General features: G+C 43.1%; 1 protein-coding gene across 1 annotated transcript in view; it reads left to right on the top strand.

Annotated features, from left to right (window-relative positions):
* The first annotated feature begins 3,134 nt into the window (after positions 1-3,134).
* Positions 3,135-23,008, top strand: part of LOC117820945 (nucleolar protein 4-like) — a 66,466-nt gene continuing 46,592 nt past the window's right edge. Inside the window, exons 1-2 of the mRNA XM_034694898.1 lie at positions 3,135-3,162; positions 5,866-5,972. Of these exons, the coding sequence (XP_034550789.1) occupies positions 3,135-3,162; positions 5,866-5,972 (135 nt within the window). The remainder of the gene's footprint in view (positions 3,163-5,865; positions 5,973-23,008) is intronic.

The following is a 23,008-nucleotide window of genomic DNA, read 5'->3' as shown; positions in this document are numbered from 1 at the left end:
CTGTTTTCTCTCTGACCACGCCCCCTCAGGAAGTGGATGTGCCTCGGCTGTCCAGCACGTTGATCTAATGTTTACATGTTGGGTGAATATACACGGCTGCTCAGAGATCACGTTACTTCAACCCTCTGAATCTGATCCAGAATCTGATCCTGACGGAGAGGCGCCTGCAGCAGGACCTTTCTGAACGATTGGTCACAGATTTAGTGTTTCTTGTTGTTTTATTTGTCAGTATGTCGACGTGTGTCTTGGTACACAGCTACAGCTACAGCTACACAGCTACAGCTACAGCTATGAACATATAGCTATGTGGCTATGCTAACTAGCGCTAGCACTTATCCATGACAAATAAAAATCATCCACTAGATCTTCAAATCTGCAGACGTGGGGAGTAAAACCGACTTTTGTGTTTATTAAGACAGCCTACAACTAGCATGCCTCCCTCCTAAGCTCCTTGTTAGCACACATTTGTGCAGGTAATGAAAAACGGAGGAGGGATTCAGTATTATTTTATACAGTCTATGGGCTGAACAAGCTCCGAGCTCTGACTCCGTGACAGACCGGATATTGTTGTTACGTAACAAAAACAAGGAAGTCTGAAACGGCTGGTTTCACACACATTTACAGAAAGGTGGAGAAATCAGAACAGGGGCAGAATGGATTCTTTTCATTCTCGGGGGGTTTGTAGACATGCCAGGGACACATATTTCAGGTAAAGAACCATTAAAAAGTCCATTTTGCATGATATGTCACCTTTAAAAACAGTGATTGCATCTATTTAGGTCCATATTTCAGCACCATGGACAGAGACATACAGGCTTGTTTACAGGCAGGAACTAAGGAGAAGAAGTCTGCTCATTTATTCTAGTTTCAAAACTTTTAGGGTGATGGTATTAAATAAAACGTTTGCTTGGTTTGATGCTCGTTAAGTCACATTACCTGACTGACCTCTCCAGTTCAGGACTCTGAATTTAGAGCTTTAATGAGAAGGTCGGCTCTCCACATATTGAAATCTGGAGAAACCTCCACAACATTAGACTCCATTTGATCAAGCTGTTTGGTTATTTCCCTCACAGCAGAGGAAAGTGTTTCTAAATCATAAACATTATTAAAACAAACTCCTTACTCGTTCTGTGTCTGAAAGAGGTCTCAAACAAACACAAACATAATGATTTATGAACACAGCAGGATGTTGAGTTGTTGACGCTGCCCACCTCACCTTACCTGCGTGACGTCTGAGGCGGCGTCGCTCTCAGGGATCAGAAACGTCAAATTCAAAATGACGTAGTGAGAAAATGTTAATATACGAGGTTTAAACAGAACGTTACACAAACCAATTAATTACAAGTTAAATAAGCTGAGCAAACAATCAAACACACACACTCACATATTAATGACAGTGGCAGAGAGTGTGTGTGCACAGTGTGTGTGTGTGTGTTGTGCCATCACTGGATGCCACTCAGAGAGAGAGAGCAGCTAATTGCCTTCCTGCCCTGTGGGGGTTCAGCCTTTCCCTGACATGCATGCACATGAACACACACATACGTCAACACACACACACACACACTCACACACACACACACACATGTGCAACCATGACCTCGGCCCTCTTTATCGCTGCGCTGAAGTGACTCCCACTAAAGTTCAGCTGTGAATTATTAAATGCAATTAATCAGCACGGACCAGGGCCATGTTTAATTGACACAGACAGCAGGCACGCTGTGTGTGAAAGAGTGTGTGTGTGTGTGTGTGTGTGTGTGTGTGTGTGTGTGTGTGTGTGTGTGTGTGTGTGAGGGCCAGGGTTATTATCCTTAATGGAAATAACAAAACAATGACGTCTAGATACAAAAGAAACATTTGTGTGAACTGAAACGATGAGCTGAGATTTAAAAGGTTTGATTTTGTTCAACGTGTTTTAATTTATCTGAGTTTAAGTTCAAATAAAAGATTGACTTAAGACAGCTCGGTCTGAGTGGAATGACCACCTCAGACCAGACAACACCACCACCACCAAAACCCTCATGACTTTTATATCAGCATTAAAAAATTGCATTTGATTTAAAGCTGCTGGAAAAAAATAAGTGAGAGTTGAAAAGAAAATAACTGGATCAGAAATTAAGAAGTATAGTCAAGGAACTTGTGGTTGAGTACTCTGTGGTCGATGCTTTTCATATATTAGAAAACATAAAAATACTTTTCTATGATTTGAATAAGTGACTTTTTATTTTTATTATTTATTGTGTTATTTTATCATTTATTTTATTATTTAATTTTTAATTTTATATTTAATTTTATCATTTATTTTATTATTTAATTTTTAATATTTAATTTCTAATTTTATATTTAATTTTATCATTTATTTTATTATTTAATTTTTAATTTTATATTTAATTTTATCATTTATTTTATCATTTAATTTTTAATTTTATATTTTGTTGTATTCTTTATTTTATAATTGTGTTTTATTATTTAATTTTATTATTTAAGATTATTATCTATTATTTTATTATTTTATTTCATTATTAATTTTATTATTTTATTTTGTTATTTTATATTATTATTTATTTCATATTATTATGTATTTTATTATTTATATTTTTCCCCAAAGCTCTGATTATTTTTAACCTTTAGTTCTTGTTTAATTCAACAAAGCAGTCAAACCTTTTTTCTTTCTATTCCTCTGATACAAATATTGCAAATATATGAATGTGAAGAATATTTAAAAGATAACAAAAATTGTAAATCATAAAGAAAATACTCATCAATAGACTCGAAGGACAATTTAATATAATCATCAAGGATACACTTCGAACTTTACCTGATACCTTGTAGATTTCTTCCATGACACATAAATGTAAATATCAAGTTTAAGCTCGTCCCTAGATTTCTGTTTGTCTATATTTCCCTACATGAATAAAAGAAAAACAAAAGGAAAGTTCAGTTTAGTTGTTGGCATGGTGAGGATCAGGATCAACACTTCATTAGGTTTTGATTGATGAACATTTGATCAACAAAATGTTGTTAAAAGTTCGAATGTTGCTCCTTTAAGTCTGATGGATTCTGTCCTCTAGCTGCCACCTCTCTGGTGACTCAGAGAGTTAACTTTGTCCCTGTTTCTGTTTTAAATCTAACAAACCATGAGATATGATGAGGTCACTTCAACAGGTAAATGTTGAGGATGCATGGTAACAAACATACACAACCTCCAACATCATCTTCATCTCGTCCAATCAGGGCTCGTTAGCCTCATGTTCAACATCACATGTCAGCCATGTGTCACATAATCAGTCCCTTATCACCATGTGTGTGTGTGTGTGTGTGTGTGTGTGTGTGTGTGTGTGTGTCTCTGGAGAATACACACACTCACACACTCATTCTCCTTCTCCCGTCGTCACTGCAGACTATCAATCACTGATCAATATGACTGTACTGTCTATTCCTCTAAGCCGTATTGATCCCCTGTCCTATATTCATGTCCGTCCTGTGGACGCTCCAGACGTTAGACACGTCCATCGTGAGGCCGGGAGATAAATGGATGAGAGAGGAGAGGAGCAAGGCGGAGATGGAGAGATTGAGAGATTGAGAGATGGAGAGAGGGAGAGATGGAGAGATGGAGAGATGGAGAGATTTGTAATGTGGAGCATCAGATGTGAGACAGAAAAATATGCTTTTTAAGTCTTTTGTCTCCTCTCCTCTTGTTTCCTCTCCTCTCCTCTCCTCTCCTCTCCTCTCCTCTCCTCTCCTCTCCTCTCCTCTCCTCTCCTCTCCTCTCCTCTCCTCTCCTCTCCTCTCCTCTCATATCCTCTCCTCTCATATCCTGTCCTCTCCTCTGTCTCCTCTCCTCTTGTTTCCTCTCGTTTCTTCTCATTTCCTCTCCCCTTGTTTCTTCTTCTCTCTCTTCTCCTCTCCTGTCCTCTCATCTTCTATCCTCTCCTCTTGTTTCTTTCCTCCCCTCTCCTCTGTTTCCTCTCCCCTTGTTTCCTCTTGTATCCTCTCCTCTTGTTTCCTTTTGTATCCTCTTGTTTCCTCGCCTCTCCTCTCCTTTCATTTTCTCTCATCTCCTCTGTCTCCTCTCCTCTCCTTTCCTCTGTCTCCTCTGTCTACTCTCCTCTCCTTTCCTCTGTTTCCTCTTCTCTCTCCTCTCCTCTCCCCTTGTTACTTCCTCTCCATCCTTTCCTCTCCCCTTGTTTCCTCTCCTCTCCTCTCCTCTCCTCTCCTCTCCTCTCCTTCTTCTGTGTCTAATATCTGGAGCCTCATCAGAGTCGGTCTCCTCCTGCTCCTGTGCTGCTCTGCCTCCAGCTCTAGAGGGTCCTCTAGTGTTCACTCTTTGACACAGCACCATATCAGACCTTATTAAACTCAGTGGGTTTAAAAGAAGAGCAAACAGCTCTTCTAAATGTTAAATGTCATTAAATGTTTTTGGGATTCATGCAATATTTATGTGTTTGTTGTTTTTGTGTTCAGTGAAATGTTTTTGCATTTGACCTTAAAGGCCACCGTAGAAACCTGCTTTACTATGATATTATACATCCTCTTTAACTTTAGCAGCTTTGAACTTTGAGTCAACAAGATGATCCCACTTTATCAGGAGTATTTCAAGGGACAAACATGCTCCTATATTCAGGTCATTACAATCATTTGCATATTCAAATTTGTCAACGACTTAGCTGAGCTCAAGAATCCTGCATGAGTGCCTTAATTAGTAGCTGTGATTTAAATACAGGTTCACAGGTGCAACAGGATCACCTGGAAGGAAAGGAATGATATGAAAACTCAAAGTTATGAAATAACAATCAACTGTTTACTGACTATTTGTGCTTCTCCTCTCCTCTCCTCTCCTCTCCTCTCCTCTCCTCTCCTCTCCTCTCCTCTCCTCTCCTCTCCTCTCCTCTCCTCTCCTCTCCTCTCCTCTCCTCTTCTCTCCTCTCATCTCCTCTTATTTCCTTTTCTCTTGTTTCCTTTCTTTTGCTCTCATTTCCTCTCATTTCTTCTCTTCTTGTCTCCCCATGTTTCCTCTCCCCTGACTCCTCTCTTCTGTCTCCTCTCCTCTTATTTCCTTTCCTCTGGTTTCCTCTCATTTCCTCTCCTCTTTCCTTGTTTCCCTTCCTCTGGTCTCGTCTCCTCTCGTTTCCTCTTGTTTCCTCTCGTTTCCTCTCCTCTCCCCTCCTCTTGTTTCCTTTCCTCTCGTTTTCTCTTGTAAACTCTCCTTGTTTCCTCTCATTTCCTCTCCTCTGCCCTTGTTACCCTTCCTCTGGTCTCGTCTCTCTTGTTTCCTCTCCTCTGACTCCTCTCCTCTTATTTCCTTTCCTCTGGTTTCCTCTCATTTCCTCTCCTCTCTTCCCGTGTTTCCCTTCCTCTGGTCTCGTCTCCTCTCGTTTCCTCTCGTTTCCTGTCCTCTCCTTGCCCCTCCACTTGTTCCCTTTCCTCTCGTTTTCTCTTGTAAACTCTCCTCGTTTCCTCTCATTTCCTTTTGTTTCCTCTCTTCTTCCCTTGTTTCCTCTCCTCTGACTCCTCTCCTCTTATTTCCTTTCCTCTGGTTTCCTCTCATTTCCTCTCCTCTTCCCTTGTTTCGCTTCCTCTGGGCTCGTCTCCTCTCGTTTCCTCTCCTTTCCTGTCTTCTCCTTGCCCCTCCACTTGTTCCCTTTCCTCTCGTTTTCTATTGTAAACTCTCCTCGTTTCCTCTCATTTCCTCTCGTTTCCTCTCTTCTTCCCTTGTTTCCGTTCCTCTGGTCTTGTCACCTCTCATTTCCTCTCCTCTCCTCTCCTCTCCTCTCCTCTCCTCTCCTCTCCTCTCCTCTCCTCTCCTCTCCTCTCCTCTCCTCTCCTACCCTCTCCTCCTCTCCTTGTCTCCTTTCCTCTCCTCTGTAGAGAACGACAGACCGAGCTCTCTGGTGTTGGAGGTGATCGACTACAACATGCCTCTCACTACGACCTACATGAAGCAGATGAAGCTGCAGTGCATGAGCAACAGTAAGGTACGTGAGGTCACTGTCACAGAGCTACACACACACACACACACACAGAGGCACACACACAGAGGTACACACACACACACACACACACACACACACACACAGAGGTACACACACACACACACGTCTCTTTGTTTCAGGACTCATGTTCCTGTCAGACTGGATGTCAGTGTGTGTGTGTGTGTTTGTGTGTGTGTGTGTGTGTGTGTTTGTGTTCTCCCTGAGAGTTGGAGAACTTCCCTGCGAGTGAATCAGGGAGTAAATCTTGACTCTGACGGCGGCTTTAAGACGGCAGGTTCTTTCTTTCAGCTGAGTATTGTTTGTGACAGGCGTGTGGGAGGAAAACAGGAGGCCCACTGATGCTCGCGAGGAGGAAAACTCCCACACAGCGTCTAGCAATTAAAACTCTGTAATGAGAAGAAATATACGTGTTGCAGTTGTGACGCTCGCAGAGGTCAGTGGACCAAAACCATTCCTTCTTATTAAGTATGAATCAGTGCAGATTATTCTCTGCAGGGACGCTGCAGAAGGCTGCAGCTTTAAAAAGATGCAGATGATGTTAAAATAATGGTTCCAGACTTCCAGAGGTTTCTGAAATGATGTCTTTATTTACTGAGTGAGAAAATCAGAACACCACACAGGAGTTAAGCTACCTGGGATATTCCTGTTTCTACACACTGTACCTTTAAGACGACACATGACCAGCAGAGATCGAGGGCGCTGTCTCTGCATATCGTTTAAAAGCTGCAGGTCTTGTTGTCAAAAGGTTGTCGAAACTCTTCCATGAGTTTGAAAAAGTACTCACAAAATTTCTGGGGATGGTTGAAGTCGGACGCAGCTCGGGTTGATTCTCTTCCAGCGAGCAGAGACGGAAACGGATCCAAATGAACAGAGTCAAACTGACAGTCCTTGCTTTGTACATTATTTGTGCAGTTTTAAAATCCAGATTTGGAGGTTTTGGAGTTTAGGAACAATGAACGTTATGCATTATTCTGATGGACAACAGTAGAGGATGAAGAGTGATTCATGATCCAGAATATTCTTGGCTTTGGTGAGGACTGAAACGCTTCTGGACAGTTTGGATTGGACGTGTTTTATTGAAGGTTTTCATCTATTGTTTTACTCCATCTGTACCTGACTGTTTCCAAAAACCATGATTTTTGTTCTAAATTTAACTATCAAGTCAGGTGAAGTCAAGTGTATTTATAAAGCACATTTAAAAACACAGCAGAAGCTGACCAAAGTGCTGTACAATACATAAAAAAACACAATGTGAGACCAAACAAGCAATCACTTAAAAAGAGACAAACAAACAACAAGGAAAACACAGCGCTGGAAATGAGGATCTAATCAGGGCTGGAGGACTCAAATGCTGAAATATTAAAGTGTGTTTTGAGGAGAGTCTATAAAGAGTCAGCAGAGGGGGGGCGGCCCTGATGAACAATCATTTGTTTTTGTCGGACCATCTTGTGATTTGATCCTGAAACTAAAAACAGACTCAGGGCCAAATTCCACCAGATCCGTGCCCGGTCCATCAGCATATGTCAGCGTTTTTAGAAAGGCATTTGATTCCTTCTAGAAGGTCGGCTTGTCTTCCTTACACAACAGAAGAATGGAGCATTGGTATGTCTTTCTTTATAAGGCCGTACTCCAGGAGCTGCTTTCTTATTTCTGCTCCTTATTGACTCCTAAAGCTGTCAGTGGCTGTAACCTTCGGTCCCATGGACAAATTCTTTTTGTCATTCCTCTCTGTCTTTGGTAAAAGTGCTTTTAATGTCTTTGCTCCCTCTTCCTGGTTTGAGCTTCAGAGTCGCCTGAAACTGGATTGTTTAATTCTATTGGAGGATTTCAAAACTAGGATAAAGGATGATCTGATCAGCTTGTGCTCATGTTTTAGAGCTTAACACTGATCATTTATAAATCCATGTAATACTTGTCACTGTATGTTTTGTCCTGTTCTATTTGTGAAACTTTTTATGCTGCTGTCTTGGGAAACACTGGCTGAATCGTCAAGGTGTGACAGAGCCATAACTTATGTTTACTCATAGATTATGATGAATTATCTGACAGAACGAACCTCCTCTATGCTCCCTCTCACCTCCTATCATACCTCTATGTGCTGTCGTCTCCTCCTGTAGTAAAATCACCTAAACCTGACATGACATGAGACCAGGACACCTTAGCGTAGCCCCCGTACCTACATAGAAGCCTACACAAATATCCAACGTGCCCCTCCTCCAAAATGTAACTACGCGTAGAATCGGCGTGGACCGCAAGCCCTGTGATTGGTCCGCTCGGTTGCATTGTATTTCCTGCATTTACAACACTCCTTGAACAGCCGCACCTCGTCCGTGTATTTCATCTCCTCCTCTCTATTCTTCATGTAATCATGTCTGTATGATAAACAGCAACATGTATCAGCTGTAGATTAAAGGTGACATATTCTGCTCTTTTTCATCAACATATATTGGTCTAAGAGGTCCCCAAAACATGTCTTTAAAGTTTATTGCTCAAAAAAACACTTTGAAATCAGATTCTGGTCTGCCTGTAAACCCCTCTTTTTCAGCCCTGCTAAGAACAGGCTGTTTTCTGTGTCTGTGCCTTTAAATGAGAATGAGCTATCTGACCACGCCCCCTCAGGAAGTGGGTGTGGCCTCGGCTGTCCTGCAGGTTGATCTAATGTTTACATGTTGGCTGAATATACACGGCTGCTCACAGACCCGGGTTACTTCAACCCTCTGAATCTGATCCAGAATCTGATCCTGATGGAGAGGCGCCTGCAGCAGGACCTTTCTGAACCATTGGTCACAGATTTAGTGTTTCTTGTTGTTTTATTTGTCAGCATGTCGACGTGTAGCTACCAACATGTAGCTATGTGGCTATGCTAACTAGCGCTAGCACTTATCCATGATAAATAAAACTCATCCACTAGATCTTCAAATCTGCAGACGTGGGGAGTCAAAGCGACCTTTGTGTTTATTAAGACAGCCTACAACTAGCATGCCTCCCTCCTAAGCTCCTTGTTAGCACACATGTGTGCAGGGAATGAAAAACGGAGGAGGGGTTGAGTTGTATTTTATACAGTCTATGGGCTGAACAAGCTCCGAGCTCTGACTTCCTGTTACAGACCGGATGGCGTTGTGACGTATGAAAAACACTGAAAACTGAAACGGCTGGTTTCAGCACACATTTACAGAAAGGTGGAGAAATCAGAACAGGGGCAGAATGGATTCTTTGACTTTTCAGGGGGTTTGTAGACAGGGACACAGATTTCAGGGAGAGAACCATTAAAAAGAACATTTAGCATGATATGTCACCTTTAACAGAACACGCTCTGAATCTCTGTGGAAAAGTAAACAGAGATCGTATCGGGACCGGAAGCAGGCGACCGGCTCTCAGAGAGACCACACTGCCCTCAGGTGTTTAGGAGGAGTACTGCAGAGCGACGCGGACACATCGGCACATAAGTATGTAGAGCTCATGTCCGCAGAAGTGTAAACCAGCCTTTAGAAGAAAAGGACGACTCTCCCCTTTCTTTCTGACTCTGAGCTGACATTATTCCTCCTCCTCCTCCTCCAAACTGCTTCATCCCTCATTTCTTCCCCACCCGTCTCTAACTCCGTCCACGCCCTCTCAGTTCTTCCTGTAATGAGCCAGTTAATGTGCTATAAACCCTCCACCTCCCGCTGCTCAGACACAAACCCCGACTCCCCATCCTCTCTGTTCGCCTTCTGCTGTTAAATCTGCACATCTGAGCTTCTCCCTGTCTCACTGTTCCTCCTCTGAGTCCTCTCAGAGCTCCGTGAGATAAACAGTTAGCACCGAATCCCAATCAGCAGGGAGAGGTCTGCAGTGACTCCGACCGCTGTGACCAATCACTGATGAGACCATGAGACAGGAACACACACTCAGAGGAAAGATCAGGGTTTGAGTTTTGGGATTTCAATCAGCTTGGTCTGTTTCTTTGCCTTTGCCTGTGTGTGTGTGTGTGTGTGTGTGTGTGTGTGTGTGTGTGTGTGTGTGTGTGTGTGTGTGTGTGTGGCTGGGAGTATGCTTAGTATATTCCATTTCCTTCCTGCAACACCACCACCAGCACTCCACCGTGTAGCTCTGCGACTATCAGCACCACACACTCGCTGTCAGTCATACTCCCTCTGTGTGTGTGTGTGTGCGTGTGTCAGTGAGTGCATGTGTCAGTGAGTGTGTGTGTGTGTGTGTGTGTGTGTGTGTGTGTGTAGATAACGTTGGGGGGAACAGAGGGTTGAGCTCGTTCCAATTAAGCCGGGCCCCTGAGCGTCGAGTTAATTAGCTGAGGAGAGAGAGAGACACTGAAGTGCCAATTTGCATTGGAATGCCAATATATCTGTCTGTCTGTCTGTCTGTACCACACACACACACACACACACACACACACACACACACACACACACACACACACACACACACACACACAAAGGCAGAGAAACACACACAAAGGCAGAGAAACACACATGCATAAGTATCTTTGTACAAAATCCACACAAAGTTCAATCTCTCCACCTCTCTTTGTAGCTCTACTCGTCTTTTTGACATTTCTCTTTTCTGCCACTGTCTCCCCCACACACACACACACACACACACACACACACACACACACACACACACACACAGAGACAAACAGTCGTACCTGTATCCACCTCTTGACTCCTGTTATTCTCCCTCTGTTGGAGGCGCGGTGTCAGAGCTGAGCTAATTAGTTCAAAGTGACAGGTCGACTCGGTCTTCATTATCACCCTCGTGTCAGGATGCAGCAGAGAACAAATCAGCCTCATCGTCTTCTTTCCTTCATATTGTTACCTTATACAACCACCGTTTATTTTCTCTTCATTGTTCCTGTGAAGATGACTCTCTCTCCTCTGAGTTATCCTCCTGTCTTTTCTTTTTTTAATCATATGATTGCAGGGAAATACTTTCAATCTGGTGTGAAGAGCAGCAAGTCTGACTCTTTAACTTCAGCAAACATTATTTTGTTTCAGATTCAGATTCCCAATCCAAATTCCTCTGATCCGTCACAACAACAGATCTGATAGGTTTCTATTCTAGTCAATGTGTTAACTTCCACTGGATCCGCTCCGTTGCGTTCCATCTGCGTGGTCAGAGGTTTTCAGAGGACCTGAAAGACAACATGGGTGAGGACAGGAGGAGGAGGAGAATCCTTGATTCCTCGGGCGGCTGTGGCTCAGTGGGTAGAGTCGGTTGTCTATCAATCTGAAGGTTGGTGGTTCAATCCCAGCTCCGGCAGTCACATGCCGAAGTGTCCTTGAGCAAGAACACTGAACCCCGAATTGCTCCCTCTGTTGTTCAGAGGTGTGTGAATGTGTACGAATGAGATTACTTAACACTGATGGTCCCTCACTACATAGCAGCCTCTGCCATCAGTGAGTGAATGGGTATGAATGGGTGAATGAGACGAGTAATGTAAAAGCGCTTTGAGTGGTCAGAAAGACTAGAAAAGAGCTATATAAGTACAAGTCCATTTAACATTTGATTCAGTGATTATAGCAGGAAAACCTCGGTCACTTGACTCCAGCTGTCCGGCGGTCCTGCTCTGTGCTGCGTTCTGAAAACAAAACCTGTGGGTGTTGACGGGCGAGAGAGCGCAGAGTCGGACCGCAGCGGATTAGAAACAGACCGGACACAGATCTGGTGAAAGCCAATATTAAAGACTTATTTGTGGGGGCGCTGGTGGCCTAGCGGTCTAAGCGCCCCACTTACAGAGGCTACAGTCCTCATCGCAGGGGTCGCCGGTTCGATTCCCGGCTGGTCGACCATTTCCTGCATGTCTTCCCCCGCTCTCTACTCTCCATATCTCCTGTCTCTCTTCAGCTGTCCTATCAATAAAGGGAAAAAGCCTAAAAATATAACTTTAAAAAAAGACTTATTTGTAGTTGTTGAAAGTCATAGATTTCAGATCACATCCATACTGTCTATTTAGCAATATGTTCTTTAAAATCTTTGTTGTGGATTTGATTGTGCACGTTACAGTTCATGACATTCAATGCATTCAGGGTGGCATTTCAAAGAAATAAGGCTTCAAAACAAAAACATCTGAGAATCATTGTTTGTTTTACTCTGTGATCATGATATACATTATTTTTGTTTGGATCTTAGAAGTCTCATATTTGATGTTTTTGTTTTTGTTTTGTTTTTACATATTTTCAGGGTTTTACACCTTTATTGATAGAGGAGAGGACAGTGGATAGTGTAGGAAGGTGGGAGAGAGTAGGGGAATGACATGCAGGGAAGAGGCCGCAGGCTGGATTCGAACCAGGGCCACACTCTACATGGGCACGCAACTTAACTTGACCTAACTTAACTTGATTTTTAAAAAGTGTGCAGCATCCTAGCAACACTTAAACTGGTGTGTCATGCATCAAGGGATGAAATGTCTTCCATTACATTATAAAGTTACACAAGTTAAAAACTGCCAAAAGAATGATCAGCTGGAAGAAATGTGAGATGTTTTGACACCTTCGGATGAACCATAAGCTCTTTAAGTGTCGTAAAGTTGTCTGCTGCGTCTCTCTTGTTTGAGAGTGAGAGAAATCATCCACTTGTTTGTGCTGAGAGTAGACAGTAATAGTATCGTTTTAAAAAAGGAAGAATGAAGCAAAGGTGGTCAAGTGTCCTTTGTGTGTTTGAAACTCTGGAGGTGAATTCTCAGCTGCACAATCTCCTTCAGCTGCTTCAAGAGCTACATGCATGAGATGTAGTGGTGTTCAAATAGAGAAGTCAAAGGCAGATAGGTAAACGTACTTTATTAAACCTCACAGGTGAAATTCAAATGTTCACTGGTGTTCTTTTTTTGATCCTGCTACATACACACATAGTTTGTTATACATACAGTGATGCTCAAACATGCTTAGGAGGGATGTCAGAGTGTGGAGGCTGCCATCAACCAGCGCAGACCGTGCAGTAGGGGGTCCGGTGCCTTGCTCGAGGGCACCTCGGCAGTGCCCAGGCGAATGGACCACCACCAGGGGTGCATCTCACTCGGCTGGAAGTGAAGGTTTCAGCAGAGCGTCTGCCCCCTGGTGGCTGGCTGCAGTATAGGTCAAACTTTAAAAAATAGATACACGTCGTACGAATGTTTCTCCCCTCCGTATGCTGTGGAGATATGTAGTTAGTATTTGACTGTTTTGTGTCCAAGGCCTCTTTTTATTAGAGTTTAAAAAACGGGGTTTTACTTCCTGTTTCCTTTCACATCCGCCGTAGAGGGAAACCTCAAAGGACACACACTTGTAACGCTACGCTGTAGGGCGGAGCTTATTACAGTGTAGCGTCACAGGCTCTGGCTGCACAATGGCGGCGCCCAGGAGAGGGATTTTTTTGGCTTCAGAACCGTACAACGGGAAGAGGCGGAGCAACGCTGTCCATTTTTATTTACAGTCTATGACCACCACCTCTCCAGCCAACAGTCCACTTGCCAAACTTTGTCCACTCTGGGACTTGAACTGGCGACCCTCAGATGCCCAAGCCAAGTCCCCATGGACTGAGCTACTGCCGCCAAATAGCGCCCTCTGCTGTTGAAAAAAGGAACATCGATACTCATTTCCATCTCGCTGATTTAAATCTCCTATTGTTTGCATTGATCTTGCGAGGGTTCCTTTGAGATGATCATAATCAAGTCTTTGTTGTTGTGATGGTGAATGTTGGTAGAAACATGTGCAGTCATTCTAACTTCTCTTTCTGGTATTTTAAAAAGAAGTGGACAACGTGGAGTTCATGCACACGAGTGGACACGCACCATTTAATATTCCACACCTGTCTGAGCCTTGCAACATGAATTGCAAATTGCACCTTCCTCTGAAACTGCAAAAGCAAACATGAAGACGATGGCGGGTTAGATTGGATTACAGTAAGACGTCTGAAAACACTCTGAGGACTCTGGAGAAGAAGTCATTTTGAACTTTCTATCAGACTCCTCGCTCACCTCTTCACCAAACTCAGAGCTGGGTTCAGTGTTTGTGAGAGCAGACTGTCTGCAGCTGAAGGAGTTAAAGTGTTATGTTTTTGCAGACAGTATAGAGCGTGTATACATGTAATGAGCGTGTGTTAATGTGTGTGTCAGGAGGAGATGGTGCTGCAAAAGATTACAGTGTTCGGCCCAGAGGAGCAAGAGTACAGACAGGAATAGAGGAGCAATGACTCACTCACCTATAGAAATAACACAGGACATGAGGGAGCATTAGGTTCAGTCTGTGTGTGTGTGAGTGTGTGTGTGTGTGTGTGTGTGAGTGTGTGTGTGTGTGTTAGGGGAAGCAGACACAGCACAGGATGGTTGAATAGCATATCTATCTGTGAGAAAAGAAGGTCGGACTCTTTTGTCTGGGTTGTTTTTCCAAGCGAGAGAGGATCATCTTCACTTTTACTTGAGAGACAAAATGAGCCGAAGAAGAAGAGAGAGGAGGAAGAGGAGATGAAGAAGAGGAGGAGGAGGAGGAGGAGGAGAGGAGGATGTGCAGCATATTTGTGATGTGTGAATCCTCCACAGGCTCCATTAGCACTCATCCCAAGCCTCCGTTCATCTGCCCATCCCTTTATCTTTCCTCCATCCGTCCCCCGTCCCAATTCAATAAGAGGAGGAAATTACCCAGGATGCTTCCTGGCAGGGGTGCGGCGGGGGGGCTGCTGCTGCTGCTGCTGCAGACAATGTAGAAACGGGTGAGGAGTGAGAGGAGGAGAGGAGATGGGGGGGAGGAGGATGGAGAGATGGCAGGGCGGTGGCTCTGTCTGTCTGAGGGAAGGATGAAGATGGAGAGGAGGAGGAGGAGGAGGAGGAGGAGGAAGATGGGAGTGGGTGGTTGTGCTCGGCCAGGGTGAAAATAGAAATGAGAAAATTTGTAGGTAACTGTGGGATGAGAGGGGGAGGAGGGGGAGGAGGGGGATGATGGAGGGAGGGGTGAATTAAAAAAGGAGAATGAGGTGGTTCATTATCGTTTATGGTCTCCCCTCTTCCCGCTCTCTGCCCATTATTTCTGCTACCTCCAGAGGAAAGACATTTCATTATTTTTGGGAGGAGGGGTGTGTGTGAGAGTGTGTGTGTGAGTGTGTGTGTGTGTGTGGGCAGAGAGGAGATAGGATGGTTGGGGGTTGGTATTTTTTATAATTACTAAAAGACTGTTGGAAGACAGCAGGAAAAAAGAAATCATACATTTTCAGATAAAAGGTTTGTTGGCCGAACATCCTGGAAGGTTGAGGATGAACCGTTTGTCAGGCGGAGGAGAGAGACTGAGACGCTGATCCTGAACCAGTTCATGTTCTCTAAATCTGTGCAGGGTGTTAACTCGAGCTCGGGCTGAGATCTTAGCTTCTTATAACATCCTGTTTGATTTAGTAATGATGCAAAAACACACAGAAAACACAGAAATCAAGAGGAGAGGGGGAACTAAGAGAATAACCTCAAGGCCTCACACACAGAGAGACTCTAAGTGTGTTTCACTTTTTATCTATATTTTGCTGTTCTCATATTCTTTCCATCCATTATCCTGACCACTTATCCCACGGGGGGCTGGAGCCAATCCCAGCTGACAAGGCAGGGTACACCCTGGACAGGTCTCCAACCTATCACAGGGCTAACAAGGAGAGACAGACAACCATTCACACACACACTCACACCTACCTTAGAGTGACCAATTAACCTGGAGAGCATGTTCTTGGACTGTGGGAGGAAGCCGGAGTACCCGGAGAGAACCCACGCATGCACGGGGAGAACATGCAAACTCCACACAGAAAGGCACCAGCCCGACTGGGGGACTCGAACCAGGAACCTTCTCGCTGTGAGGCAACAGCGCTACCCACTGCACCACCATGCTGCCTCTCTTGTTCTTTGAAATCATAAAGCAGCCAAAGTTAAGAGTCCCAGAAAGCTAGACTATCTGTGAGCTCTGTTAGCAAAGGTTGGTGGCTCGCCCTCTCAACCTCGCAAATAGCAGCTGACCTGGGACTTCCACCAGATCCATGTCCAGTCCGTCTCTGATCCTAGCAGGACCGTCAGTCAGCTGGAGTCATGTGACCGAGTTTTCCCCGCAGTAATCACTGAATCAAGGATTCTCCTCCTCCTCCTCTCCTCATCCATGTTGTCTTTCTGGTCCTCTGAAAACCTCTGACCTGTTGACTCCAGGCCTGGCTCCGCTCATCATGACTTTGGTTTGTTGTTGCAGTTAAGTGAAATACGATCTGGTGATAACACAGAGTGTTTTATTCTGAAAATTAACCGGATGTTTTCATTTTGTTTTGGTGAAACCTGACTTCCTGTCCCGCTCCATCTGCTCTGTTGAGGTTGATGCATCGTGCTCCGGCATCCGGGACAAATAGAAGTCTTGTGTATCTGATCCAGCGGACTCAGACCTGCTGGATCAGAGACACAGCCGGAATGCAACATAGTGGATCCAGTGGAAGTTAACACATTGACTAGAATAGAAACCTGTCAGATCCAGTTCTGTGACGATCTGGTTGAATTTGTCCACCCCTGCCTTCATGATGTGTCACAGAGGGACGACCAAGACAGATAATGTTCTTGACACTTGAGCAGCCTTGTGAATAGCTGCTGTTAGCATTTGCAGGTGTCTTCTAGCGCAGCCTGTCTTCCCTCCATGACTCTGTGATCTCCTTATCTGACACAGTGACCATCGTTATATCAACCTTGGCATACTTCTTATGTCAATTAAGCCTTGATTGGCTGACAGGTGTTCATGTTGTAACTTGTTTACCTGTTGGCTATGGTGTGACCTTAATGCCACCTCTTTCCCGATTTAAAGATTAGCCTGAAGCTAGTTCGAGTTCACATTTCCAATATGGCGACCACTGTCTTTGAGCTGCAGTCTTTGGGTTTGACACTATTCAACCTTTCTTAACTGTTTTTGTCAGACTGAGCAAGATAAGTTTGCAGTGGCTGAAATCACTTTGAATCAGAGCGTGAGAAGAGATTGTTAATGCGTCACGTTAACCTGCTAAACTGAGAATCTCCTCAGTGACGACTCAGTAAGGAGATAAAAGTCTGGAAACACATGATACAGCTGTTCTGGAGTTTTAAGCTGCTGCAAACATCACAGATAAAGTCGTCTCCTGGTTTGAAGCCCCCGAGTGTGAGTTTGCACCAGGGCTGTGACCTTTATCACGTCTCCTCTCTCACCATCTGCCTGGACTCTCTCCCGTGTATACTGTCCAATAAAGAAGAAATGCCATGGAAACAGGCCTGTAAGAAAAAAAAACCCTCCATGCAGTGTGAGTGTACTGTATGATAGAAAGAGAAAACATGATGTTACAGCTCTGTTTCCCTGAGTCTGTCTTCACAGGAGGACGCTCAGATCGGACAAATCTGCAAACTGAAGCTCAGTTTAAAACAGATTTAGAAATAATAAATAGAAAACAATAATAATCCCTGAATTTCTCACAATATAACGTCAGAGAAATTATAAAAATGAGGAAATAAATAAGTAGAATTATTCTTATTATGCAGTTTTGGAGAAACAAGAACACACCACTGACAGCTGAACCTGTGTCTTTAAGACAATGTGAAATCTCCTCCGCCTGCTCGGTGATTTCCGTGACACAGGAAGTGATTAGCATCCTTATCAACACAAACACACACTGCACTGATTCCCCCTACACTCTGTCCCTGAGCATGAGCATGCATGGCAAAGCAGCCTGCAGTTTCAGCCTCTGCCTATAGGTGGCAGATGTGTCATGTGAAAGCATGAGAGGGCACACACACTTACACATATAAGCTGCCTCATGGATAGCTCTGTGTGTGTGTGTGTGTGTGTGTGTGTGTGTGTGTGTGTGTGTGTGTGTGTGTGTATTTAAACATTTGTATAAGAGTGATCCAGCGTAAAGGTCAGTGTGCAGAAAGAAATGAGACATCCTCTCTCTCTCTCTCTCTCTGCTCCTGAAGAGTCTTCATGTTTGTCCAGGAAAGATATTAAAAAGCATCTGCAGCGTCGTCCTGCAGACTCACTGTGTGTTCTTTAATATGCTGCAGGTATATTAATGTTGTTTCCTCTGCAGAGCTCAGCTGCATGTCCACTTTGCTGATTTAGTTTCTTTGCTTTATTTTAGGGCTGACCTTTGTGTGCAAGAGGATTAGAGCCACTGGAAAAAAACAAAATTTAAGGTCAATTTTTTTGTTATTATTATAAGAAAAATGTCAGAAGAACGATCTGAGATTAAAGTCAGAAGTCTGAGACTAAAATCAGAAGTCTGAGATTAAAGTCAGAAGTCTGAGATTAAAGTCAGAAGTCTGAGATTAAAGTCAGAAGTCTGAGATTAAAGTCAGAAGTCTGAGATTAAAGTCAGAAGTCTGAGATTAAAGTAAGAAGTCTGAGATTAAAGTAAGAAGTCTGAGATTAAAATCAGAAGTCTGAGATTAAAGTCAGAAGTCTGAGATTAAAGACTAGTCTGTGATTAAAGTCAGAAATCTGAGATTAAAGACAGAAGTCTGAGATTAAAATCAGAAGTCTGAGATTAAAGACAGAAGTCTGAGATTAAAATCAGAAGTCTGAGATTAAAGTCAGAAGTCTGAGATTAAAATCAGAAGTCTGAGATTAAAATCAGAAGTCTGAGATTAAAGACAGAAGTCTGAGATTAAAATCAGAAGTCTGAGATTAAAGTCAGAAGTCTGAGACTAAAGTCAGAAGTCTGAGATTGGAGTCAGAAGTCTGAGATTAAAATCAGAAGTCTGAGACTAAAGACAGAAGTCTGAGATTAAAGTCAGAAGTCTGAGATTGGAGTCAGAAGTCTGAGATTAAAATCAGAAGTCTGAGATTAAAGTCAGAAGTCTGAGATTAAAGTCAGAAGTCTGAGATTAAAGTCAGAAGTCTGAGATTAAAATCAGAAGTCTGAGATTAAAAGTCTGTCTAAAGAATCTCACTTTGAAAATATCCAAAATCATCACTAATCGGCTTCATTTCCAATGGCTTTTATTTTGAAAATCCAAATCAGGTGTAGCTGTAATTGGCAGCATCACAGTTTGAGGTTTTCTTCTTTCAGTCTGAATCAAAATATATCAATGGAAACTGAGATTTATTGTAATGCCAAGTATATAATTACCAGGCACAATTTTATATTTCAGACAGCTTTTATTTTGAAAATCCACCAGAATTCTGACTTTTTTCCAGTGGCCCTAATCCTCTTCTGTACCTTTGTTATGAGAATCCTTCTTTGCAAAATTAATTTCAACTTCTCTTTAAAAGAAGCCTCAGAAGACTAAATTCACACACTATACTTCCTCTAATCTTACATTTTCATCCTTTCATATCTGGTAGAATCAGCAGTCTTGCAGCCCAGTGTGTGTATTTGTTGTAATTTCAGTTGGGAGTAAGTTCAAGCCCTCACACTGACAGATATTTCCCCTCTGTTCTCACACCAAGTCAACATTTCGTCACCTCTCCACCTCTCACGTGCCCCAGGATATCCGTCTGTGTCTTATCTAAAGTGAAGCGCTAATTGAAGCCTCCTTATAATAAATGAGCAATTAGGTGTTTGAATTAAAATCCTCCACATGACTGATTTGAATTGTTGGTAATAATTACATCAGCTGAAGGCTCTGATAAGGAATGACAAAAAGGAGATGAAGACAGGGAGATATCAGAGCTTCATTTGTTTAGTTTTATATGGATTCAGTCAAAGGAAGAAACTGCTGTTTATTAGCTCTGAAGGCTGAAACTAGTGCCTGAAACCTGCATTCTCTCTTCTGGCCAGCAGGGGGCGACTCCACTGGCTGCAAAAACACACTCAGCCTACATCTCACTCCCATTGTGGTCTCATTCTCTATATTTAAGTCTTCTTCAATACATCATGACTTTAATATTGTAAATTATGGATCTTTTAAAAGAGAATAAATCATAGTATGTTTTTGGGGGCGGGGCTACCTTTGATTGACAGGTCAGAAAAATGGCGACCTAAACAATGCTTAAAAATGTCATCCAGGAATTGATGTTCAAAAACACCAATATTGGCACCCCAACCTATTTATTACTGAAAACCTTCTGCAACAGATTAACCTAGCTAACCAAGCTAATCATAGCATTAGCTGATAGCTTAGCATTTGCTTATCATTCACTCCTATCCAGCGCCAACCAGTTTATCTGTCTCACCTTGCTAGCCAATTTTAGCATCCAGATGAATATTTATGAAGAATACATCTCGTTAACCAAGTTAGTTTTGGCGTTAGCCGATAGCTTAGCTTAGCATTTGCAGATAGGTTTCATCGCTTCGACCCAATCCTTTAAAAAAAAAAAAACTTTACTTTTGCTAGACAATTTTAGCACCCTGTCTGATTCTTGAGAACTGTTAATTACCAATACATCATGCTAACCCAGATGGTTTTAGCGTTAGCTGATAGCTTAGCATTTGTGGATATGTTTGATCTCTTCGACCCCAACTCTTTTTTTAAAAATAGCTTTTTCTTGTCAGCTAACTTGTATAACACTCGATAATTCTTTATTACTAATACACTTCACTTAGCTAACCCAGATTTTAGCGTTAACTGATAGCTTAGCATTTGTATATATGTTGCATCTCTTCAACCCAAAACTTTTTTGGAATTTCTGCTTTTTTCTTGCTAGCTAACTTTAGTGCCCTGTCTTATTCTTGAGAACTGTTCATTACCATTACACTTAGCTAACCCAGATTTTTTAGCGTTAGCTGATAGCTTAGCATTTGTCTACTAATCACTCCTATCCCGCCCCACTGTCTTTATTTTTGTTTTGTTTTCTGCCTGCCAATTTCAATGTCCTGACTCATTCACTGTAGCTCTTTATTACTTACACACCTTGCTAACCAAGTAAATAATAGCACTCACTGATAGATTAGCATTTGCTAACTACTTGCTAACATTGATTGTCAACACATGCACGTTTATAGACGTTGTAGTGGTGTGTCAGTGTTTGTTTGTTGCTTTACACAACTTCAGGATGATTTGAAGGCTTTAGTTTGATTTGCATTTAAATAAAGAGAGTGTGGAAAAATCTCTCATGCAGCCAGTATGCTGTGAGAATATTAATAAACACATGTTTTGTTTAAAATACATATAATACTTTAACCCTCCTATTAATCCTTGGGGTCAATTGGACCCCATTCAATGTTTAAAATCTCTTAATTAATGACTAACATCATTTTTTTGGCTTCATATTTTATGACTTTTCCTAATTTAATGTGGAAAACTGAGATAATATAAAATTAAAATGTTGATTTGTTCCAATTTCCTGTGAAAAAAGATTACGCATCAGTGTTCCTTGGGGTCAATTTGACCCCAGGCTGTTCTAGCTGTATATAACATAGAAATATCAACATTTTACAAGTTTGTTTTGGTTGTTTTGGATGATATTCAGGTCACTATAACCAAGGACACTTCTGCATGTGACTGCAGGAGCTGGGATCGAACCGCCAACCTTTACATAGAGATATAATATTTCCAGCCACCGTGTCTCTAAAGACATTCAGTGATGAGTCCTGTGTCATACGTTCTGATAACACAGAAACAAGATGAGAGCATGACAAACTTTCAGCAGTTTGATGTTCTGTTATACAAATAAAGTCCTTCTGAATGCTTTAAATTGTGTTCATGCTTGAAATATATTTCATTTAAAGGGCTCTTTAGGTAGTCAACAAATAAAAAAAGTACCAAAGTACCTAAGATTTGGGGTCAAATTGACCCCAAATTGACCCCAAGTCAAATTGACCCCACGTCAAATTGCTCCCAAGGATAAAAGATGTTAGTAAATGTGAGGGTAACAGGAGGGTTAAACTCCAGTCCATGTTCCCTATAAGAGCTGGGTGTGTGTAGTCCATCCTCCCTTCCTCCTATACCTCTCTCTCTTTGGCCGTGACGTCAGGAGCATTGGCTCCGCCCCCCTCCGGTTGCCACAGAGAGTCTTGAGGGTCCTGCTGTGTGTGCTCACTCCCTCCTCACACACAGCCGGCTCTATATTGTCCTTTTAAATTAAACACTGAGAAAGGAACCCGGAGGCGAATGAATGAATGGATGAATGAATGAATGAATGAATGAACAGTTCAATCAAACAAGAAAAACAAACGAAGAAGAGTGTGTCGGCGGAAGACTTTGATGTTTGTAATCTAACAGAAGTGAAGGTAAGAGATTTCTTCTGTTCATTTCTGTTCTTCCTCCGAGCTTTACACACACTGCTGACTGCCTGCAGAGCTCTCCTCCTCCTCCTCCTCCTCCTCCTCCTCTTCCTCATCCTCATCCTCCTCTTCTTCCTCCTCTTCCTCTCTGCGGTCACATCTCCTCGTGCTGCTGCTGCTGCTGTATTGACAGGCGCTCTGATCGGTTCTCGGTCCTCTCTGCAGTAACATACTTCCTGCCCTGGTCCTGGTCCAGGTCCTGGTCCTGGTCCAGGTTCAGGTCCCGGAGCGCCTCAGTAAGTTGATTGTGTTGTTGTTGTCAGACCAGCTGTGTTGGGTAAGCAGCGGGCTCGTGCCACGCCGCCTGCAGCTCGTTAAAGCCCGCTCCTCGCGCGTGTTGGTCATTGAGTGTGTGTTTGAGTGTGTGTGTGTTTCAGTGTGTGTGTGTGTGTGTGTGTGTGTGTTTCAGTGTGTGTGTGTGTGTGTGTGTGTGTGTGTGTGTGTGTGTGTGTGTGTGTGTGTGTGTGTGTGTGTGTGTGTGTGTGTGTGTGTGTCCTGCTGCAGCTCTCAGGATCCTCCTGATCCAGCAGCGTGTCCGCGGGAGGCCGGCGTGCTCCTGACAGCCGCGCATTGTTCTCATGTGGTCCGCGCATGCTTCAGTGTGGCGCGTGCGCGTGTGTTTACGTCTAACAGAGAAGGTGTGTGTGTGTGTGTGTGTGTGTGTGTGTGAGTGGGAGAGTGGGTGGGTGGGTGATGCGGAATGACCAAGCACCCTCGCACAGTGAGGAACAATCAGGCGCGTGTGCCAGGCGTGGAGACAGTGAGGCTCTCTCTCTCACTCTCTCTCTTTGAATGGATGCAGAGAGGCTCAAACAGAAAGCATGATATTGGGATGAATGCCAAAGAATTTTCTC

Source organism: Notolabrus celidotus, chromosome 11 (genome assembly GCF_009762535.1).
Source record: "Notolabrus celidotus isolate fNotCel1 chromosome 11, fNotCel1.pri, whole genome shotgun sequence".
Lineage (NCBI taxonomy): Eukaryota > Metazoa > Chordata > Actinopteri > Labriformes > Labridae > Notolabrus > Notolabrus celidotus.
The sequence above is the reverse complement of the archived record's forward strand: the minus strand, read 5'-3'. Positions and strand labels throughout refer to the sequence as shown.